At 51.4% G+C, this 7,547-nt stretch overlaps 1 protein-coding gene across 3 annotated transcripts; it reads right to left on the reverse strand.

The window, feature by feature from the left end:
• Positions 1-2,527: 2,527 nt before the first annotated feature.
• etaa1a (ETAA1 activator of ATR kinase a) lies at positions 2,528-7,132 on the reverse strand. 3 transcript variants are annotated; one of them, XM_063477089.1, is made up of 6 exons: positions 6,848-7,132; positions 6,186-6,317; positions 6,013-6,083; positions 5,807-5,919; positions 3,580-5,021; positions 2,528-3,474 (listed from the first exon to the last, which is right to left on the reverse strand). In XM_063477089.1, exons 1-6 carry the CDS (start codon positions 7,002-7,004, stop codon positions 3,368-3,370), a joined length of 2,022 nt encoding a protein of 673 aa, XP_063333159.1. In that variant the 5' UTR covers positions 7,005-7,132; the 3' UTR covers positions 2,528-3,367. The 3 variants fall into 3 exon arrangements, with proteins under 3 accessions (XP_063333159.1, XP_063333158.1, XP_063333157.1); XM_063477088.1 differs by having other exon boundaries at positions 2,528-3,190; positions 3,348-3,474; positions 6,013-6,317; XM_063477087.1 differs by having other exon boundaries at positions 6,013-6,317.
• Between the last annotated feature and the right edge of the window lie 415 nt (positions 7,133-7,547).

Raw genomic sequence — 7,547 nt, forward strand, 5'->3', positions numbered from 1 at the left:
CTATCATCCTGTTTGACCCTCCAGCTCAGAGCTTGAAGGATAAAAGGTTAAAAACCTGAGACAGACACATGTCTGCTCGCAGCTCAGAACGATCTGGACCAGAGTCAGTCGTTTCCAAACAGAGTGTGTGACGCTGTCTGAAGCCATTGATCATCTTGCTGTGCCACCGTCAACATCTTTAAGGTCCACTTCCCAATCTAATCCCAGTCCGAATCTTCCAGTCTAACCTGTAGCTGGTCTGTTTTCCTGGATGAGGACAGTCTGCAGTGTCACTGTGAGCTCAGGCGTGAACCTTCTGTTTTCTCTCGTTTTTATTGTAAATATCAGTTCTGTTTCACAAAGAGCCGAGCTGAATCAGCTGACTGCATTCACTCGATCTCGGAGACTTCGCCGCTGTTCGACGGTTTTAGTGACACAGTACTTGTTTGACACAAGGATGCGTCTTTAAAGTGAAACCTGCCCCGCTCTTTATCAGCCCGGAGCTCCTCTCACCTGTCTCCATCCTCTCTGACTCAGTGGGAATAATTAATGGAGAGGAGGAGGGGGTCATCCAGAGTTCAGAGTCATTCTCAGGTAACTTCATTTCACCTGCAGGGCTGTGTCGGCTGCAGCGGGAAGAGGATCCGCTGTATGTCGTTGTAGGAGTCCGGAGCATCACGTGGCAGCTCTGCATCCACACTAAACTTTGGGAAACACCAAAGTGCGAAACGACAGCTTTTCCCGCTCCTCCTGGAGGGAGTGGGGTATCCCAGACCAGATATCTCTGCAGTTTGCTCCCAGTGTTACTACGTCTGCCCCGAAGTCTTTAAGGGAGAGCTCTTCCTGGTAGGGATCATCAGACTGATCACTGTGTGCAGATCCAGCCATCAGCAGATAAAACCAGCTCTGTCCAACGAGCAGGCCGAAGACGACCACAGACGAGCCGTTCTACCTGCACAGTGTCAACAGAGCGCGCTGACACAGCCGGACACTTTTCATATGGAAAGACTTTATAATTAAACTTTGTATGTGTTCAGCACAGCCTGTGGTCAGCTCCCCTTACAGAGAGTAGTGAGAGCAGAGGTCATGTGACTGCAGCGAGGCAGATTACAGGTCTGTGAGCCTGCGATTTGCACGACTACAGTTACACACCTGTCTGCTGATAACGAGGCTCAGCTTACCTGCTGGACAGTATCAGCTCCATCAGACAGCTGCCACACTGGTAATGAAGAGACCCGACGAGCCCGAGCCGACCGCCCGGGACAGCTGACCTGCGGATGACATCACCTGTAATCCTACTGGTACTCCCTGTGAAACCAGTACAATCGAGTGCTTCACGGAGAGGAAATCAGGACACACAATACGAGACGGCTTCTTGTTGTGAGACAAACGTCTTTTCATTCTGCTTGTCCCCATCCTTATCTCGCTTCTTGCAAAACTTGTTATTACTGATGTCTGCAGAGGCTCAAAAGCATCATGGGAGCACTCGATCATCCTCCTCCTGCAGAGCAGAGACCGGCCCTGCTGCTGGGTTCCTCTCCTCCACCCTCTCAGACCCTCCTGTGACGTTCCACTCTGGAGGAGCTGGACTACCTGTGCAGGTACCGTCCCATACTACCAGCAGGTAGCACAACATCAGCGGGCTCACACCACCTCCAACACCACCAAACATCACCTGGCCCTGAAATTACCATCAGCAGGCTTTCAGTTCACTTTGATTCACAGCCGTCACCTGACGGTGCACCTTACTGTAAAGACCCCACAATAACACAGAAACCCCACACAGGCTCTGAGGAGGTGGAGGAGAGCCTGGAGAGACCGAATACGTTAATGAGAGAGAGACAGGTGGGAGAGCAGAGGTGGTGAAGGTGGTGGAGTTTAAATACCTGTGAGTCCATCCAGAGAGAGGGTGGAGCAGGCGGAGACAAGTGTGACAGAAGGAGAACAGCAAGAGTAAACGGGACGGTTTAAAGATGGAGGTGAGGCCTGCTGTGTGATGGAGCTGCAGACTGAAGAGGAGGAAGAGCTCAGGGGAGGTTCATGGATGTAGCGAAGGGTTGGAGTGACAGAGGTGGATGCTGGGAGAGGAGGAGGTGGGCTGCGCTCCCAGCTGTCGGAAAAGGAAATGTAATGCTCACAAACAGGAAACCTGGAGGAGCTTCGTCCCGCTTCACGTCACGCTTGCTCATCATTTCCCAGAGTCAGACACGAGCTAAACCACTGCACGGAGCGACTCCAACGTTTCAGCCGGGCTCAGCAGGAGGAAGTTTATTCTGGTGACTGCAGCGCTCACCAAAATAAAAGCTTTTAATTTCACTGAATGCATTAATAACTTCTAATCATATTAAAAATCCACCAGGGTCCACGAAGGTTCTACAAACTACCCATGAAGTGTTTAATTACTTCATAATTATAATCGATTAATCGATCAGTGATTCAGTTCATTGATATTATTCTGAAACATTTATCACAGTGATGCGTTTCATTCGTCTTTAAAAGAACAGCAGCTTTGCTCATTTCAATTTATTTTGTTATTTTTATTATTTTGCACTTGTACAGATTTAGATCTGAATATGAAGCTGAGAACAGACCAGAGTTCACACACAAACAGGAACATTAAAAATAGACTCCAGTTTAACCTGCAGGTCAAACCTGCAGCGCGTACACGTCAGTCCGTCTGCGAAGGAAAAATTTTTCAATAAAATGTGAACAAATGTTAAAAGCTGAAGTGGAGGGAACTAAACTCCCGGCATTTGGAGACTCTCTGTGAGCCGGTCGGCTTCCCGGGCCTCGTTATCCCGACCCCAGACAGTCTGTGGGGATTACTTCCCCTCGCGTCTCACTTCCTGCTGTTTCATACATCTGCTGCTGGCTGTTCATCCGTCTGTTAGCATTCAGAGAGGTGGAGGAGGAAGCTGAGCCTCGGGCCTCCACCTGAGCATCACCTGCTCACACTGGTGCGTTTACAGGTGTGAGTCCGACTTCGAGCCGGATGGTTTCAGTTTTCACTGCAGGTGGAATCTTCTCTCCGGGTCTGTGATAACGATCGTCCACACCATGTTTTCCTGTGCAGGTAAAAACACGGCGAGCGAGAGAAGCCTGGCAGCGCTGTGGTGCAGCGCGAGCCTCACGCCCTGGCGTGCAGATAACCTACATCCTTTTTAAACCTTTAGTTTTACAGAGAGGACGCCAAAGTTCATCAGATATTTTACTGTGAACCAAAAATACAGAAACAATTAAAAACACACGGCAGTGACGTCAGCTACACACCAACACAGAGACCATCAGTCACCCTCGGCGGACCAATCAGAGCGCAGCAGCTGGTGCCCACGTGTCCGCCAGCTTTCATCCTCGGAGAGGCAACCCACCGTTCAGCCCCGCGGGTCGGTCACGTCACATCCCGGAGGTTCTGAGCGGCCTGCAGTCGCTGCCGTCTCCTCTCCATCGCCTGCTGCTTCTTCCGCTCGATCTCCGCGGCCGAACATTTCCCCCGAACTGCAGAAAGCGAGAAATCGGTCAGAGTCACGCAAACAGCACCGAAACCACAGAAGCGGTTCACAAACACGCAGCTCACTTCACCGCGACTGATTGTGCTCTTACCGTCATCGGTCGCCGTGGACACTGGGTCAGTCGGCCTCTTGAAGGTGAATTGGTCTTTGATGGCGTGTTGCTGCGGCGCTCTCTGCAGCGCGGCGGCCCACTGCACCCGCCTGCTCCCCTGCAGACAGGCCGACTCGACCGTGGATCCTGACGCCATTTTTTTTCCTGTGAACCTGAGAGTCTCGTTCACCTTTACAGTGGCGCTGGAGGCAGAACCACCGGCCAATGAGCTGCCGGCTGCTTTGCCCGTACCTGTGGGGGGAGGAGCTGCCGGCTGCCGAATCCTGTCGTCCCGTCCGGTTCTGCCGGTCGGCCACAGAGCTCTGCTCTGGTTAGGAATCTGACCAATCAGAGGAGCCTGTTTTTCAGCCACACCCTGGATCTGGCTCTCCAGGTCCTCACACATTTCACACAGCAGCTCATCGTCCGCCAGGTCGTCCCAGACCGGCTCTGACAGGAAGAAAGCGTCCAGGTCGTCATCCAGGAAGTCGGCGTCAGCGGGCGGCGCGCTGTGGGAGGAAACTCCAGCTTTCTGTGGGAAGTTTGGAGCGTTTGTGTTCTGTGATGTCGCAGACCGGCAGACCCCGGCAGAAGTCCGTTTTTGGTCAGACGGTGGTTTCTGCAGATCCGGCTTCACCGAGTTGGACCGACAGGTCTGCCGGGCACGCCGGGATGAAGACCCGCTCTGCACAGCGTCTCTACCGGCGGAATTCGAGCTGTAGCCCACCTGTCGGTGTGCGTTCTGGATCCTGTCCACAGAGAAAGCAGGATTAGGCTCCAGGAGGAACGTCGCTCTCGGCCTGACGTTTTCCTTTTCCACTTTGGGTGCGGCAGATTGGCCGAGCCCGACGGCGACGCCGGCAGCAGCCGGAGCTTCCCTCTGATATCTCGCTTGGCCGGCAGGTTTCTGAGTCGAGCAGAGCTTCGGAGAAGCGAACTTCAGAGGATTTTGAGTCATCTCTAACACCAAAGAGTCGTTTAGCAGGTCGTCGTCTCCCCAGTCGTCCTCGAAGTCGTTGCGGGCTGACGTGCCGTTGCCGTGCGGCGTGGAAACGGCTGAAGTGGGGCCACGTGACGAGACGGACGGTTTCCCAGAAGCCTCTCTGGGAGGTTTGACCTGTGACTGAGCTGAGGAGGCCTGGCTCAGGTTCCCGCTCACGTACTGAGTCGGCCCATCGAAGAGGAAATCCAGATCGTCGTCCATGTGTTGAGATGGAAGAAGCTGCACGCCCGTCCCCGCCACAACGCTCGCAGCAGGCAGATGGCTTCCAGGAAGCGAGGGAGAAATTTCAATCTCAACGCCGTTCTCGAAATCCAGGATGTCCTCGGACAGGAGCTCCAGGCTCTGCTGGTGCATGTCCTCCGCCTCCTCCTCATCCTGACGAAACATGTTGAAGTCAAACTGCTTGGCAAGCTTCAGCAGGTCGTCGACGGCGTTCGGTCTGCAACAGAATGAAACGTAAGCTCACCGAGAGTCGGAACCAGACTCACATGCAGTAAATGTGCTGTGATGGACCGAGTACTGCTGAAGATGGACGTGTTCCTGTCAGACCAACGTCAGAGCTCCTCACACCTGTGCAGCTGAAGCTCCGCTGTTATCGAGGACCTCTGTAAATAACACTAAGCCTGTCGCAGTATTTGTGAGGTTAATGATCAATAATCTAATCTGATGCGAGCATGGCTCCGTTTGTAGCGGCCGTGTGCACTGGTCTCGGGCCATGAGCGTGATCGACGACGCAGAAACAGCTGCAGTGTTAGCAAAGCGCCGTTTCCTGTTTGGTTGTGTGTTGTGATCCAGTTCACAGTCACACCTTCTTACCTGCAGCCAAATCATTTTAACACTTCCTGCTTTGTGTTTTTATCCCAATCTGGAGAAGCTTTGCATGAACCACCGTTCAAAATAATCCTCCTTTGTCTGAAACCGGCTCGTTTAGCTCCTGTCTCTTTAAGGCCCTTCCCAAACCCTTCTTTTGACTGGCCAACTTAAGGAAGCCTGCAGAGGGGCTGTGCCATCTTTTTGTATTATTACAAACCTTAAATTAACTTATTTTTATTTTTTCTCTCATTACCTTTCTCTTTCATTTTGTCTCGTGTCTCTCTTTGATTTTCTACTTTCAGTAAAGAATAAAAACAGATGTAATTCTCTTTTGGCACACCGAGTCTACATCGGCGGTGTGGAGCGTGCTGTCTGAGGCTCGTTCCCGCCAGCCTCCTGAGCTGAACCCACCTTGGGGACTTCTTCTTGGGTTTGGGCGGCTGAACGTCTGGCGTGCAGGGGATGGAGGCGCTGTCTCCGATCCACTGCTGTAACGTCGGGTCCGCGTCCTCGGGTCTGCCGTGCTGCAAAGTCAGTACAGTCGATCGTTAGCTTTAACAGCAAGATGCTTTTTGCTGCGACCCGTGGCTGGTGTGTTTGTTTTTGGGGTTTCTGACCTTCGGAGCAATCCTGCTGACGATCTCCGAGATGCTCACGGCTCCGGCTGGGCGCGTTTTTCCTCTTTTACCTGCAGACAACGACAGAATCACAGGCAGGTGCGCACACGCCTCCAGCGTGGAACAAAGTGCATTAAACACAGACAAGAGCAGCAAATTTGACTCCACGTTACCGCGTCTGTTTGGCGAAGGGGAGGTGGCGTCCCAGATGATGTCCTGCTGAAAGTCAGAGTCGTTGTGCGGAGACTCACCGCAGACGCTTCCTGTATGTCTGAACCTGGGGATTCTGGTGGGGGTTTTAAACTCTGGACCAAAGGATGAAAATCATTTCTGTCAGCTTTGTAAACGTCTCACATTTGAAGTTTAAAGTAGTGTCTGTTAATCTGGTCCAAGGGGCAGTGATGGATACTGACACTGTGAGGGGACCGTTAGCTGTCTGTTAGTGTGATGGTGGAGTTTCACTGTGCGTGCCTGCAGACAAAGCTTTTAATGTGTTTTTAGATACATTAATATAATAACCATATCTAACGCAAATGTTTAGGCAGAGGTTGGTTAACTAACAACTATATTAGTTTGGTTTTTAGCCACACAGCTGCAGACTGAGGAACTTGTTCCTAGCCGAACTGCAGAGTGTGAGCTCTCCGGGCTGTACACACGTTTTGTCACGAATCAGAAAACGATTTTTAGTGAAATGTTTCAGGAAACCTTAAATCTGCAGATATTTGAATGTAGTTTGGCGTGTCGCGCTGTCCAAACAGGAGAGCGGTTGTTCGGTCACAGAAAACGGCTTCGAGGAGCTAAACCGACACTAAAGGCACAGAAAGGTGCTGCTCACCTGCCCGCTGGCTCCTCGGGGAGTCCTGCTCAGATCCCAGCCTCTGTCTGGAGCTCCTGCTCAGGCGGTTTGCTCTCGGTTTAGCCGCCTGTTGCTCCTCCAGCGGGGTGCCCATCACAGCGACCAAAGGGCCGAGCTTCGGCCGGCCTCCGCTCATGGTCAGCGCCCGAGCTCCGGGTGAGAGCCGGGGCAGCCACGGTTCGTGTTGCCGGATGGCTCTTTGAGCTTCACTTTCTCAGGCTGTAAATTCGGACGCTCCGCCGAGCTTTTGAACGTCCCGCCATCTTTTCTCCTTCCCAGAGTTCCCTGCGGTGGTGCGTTCAAGAGCAACAGTGCTATGCGGAAACTGATCCTTGCGGTGTTTACTTTTATTTTATGTTTGTTTTGTTTTTTAATTTTTTACATTTTTACATAGATAGGCTTAATTAGTATTTTAAAACTTTTTTAAATATTCAGATTTTAATTTGAGTGGCAGAGTTATACGTATATTTGAATTAACACTACATTTTATTCCTTACTAAAGTAAAAACATGAAAGAGTGACTTTAGACTCTTATAGATGTATCTTTTATTTTGGGGTTATATGATATAATAACACGTTGAAATTTGACCCTGCAGTTAGTTTTTTCTTCATTCCTGCCTCGAACAGCTCTGAAACCAGACGTCTGGAAATGAGAGATAAAGTGACACTCATGTTTCTG

The sequence above is a fragment of the Pelmatolapia mariae genome, linkage group LG6, assembly GCF_036321145.2.
Source record: "Pelmatolapia mariae isolate MD_Pm_ZW linkage group LG6, Pm_UMD_F_2, whole genome shotgun sequence".
In the NCBI taxonomy this organism is placed as follows: Eukaryota; Metazoa; Chordata; class Actinopteri; order Cichliformes; family Cichlidae; genus Pelmatolapia; species Pelmatolapia mariae.

Bases quoted from the DNA above. Each gene is read 5' to 3' on its own strand.
- etaa1a (XM_063477088.1), bottom strand. From the start codon at position 7,004: ATGAGCGGAGGCCGGCCGAAGCTCGGCCCTTTGGTCGCTGTGATGGGC. The intron at 6,318-6,847 runs GTGAGCAGCACC...CCTTTGGTCCAG, and splicing joins CCCGAGGAGCCAGCGGGCAG to AGTTTAAAACCCCCACCAGA. The intron at 5,920-6,012 runs GTCAGAAACCCC...CTGACTTTGCAG, and splicing joins TCAGCAGGATTGCTCCGAAG to CACGGCAGACCCGAGGACGC.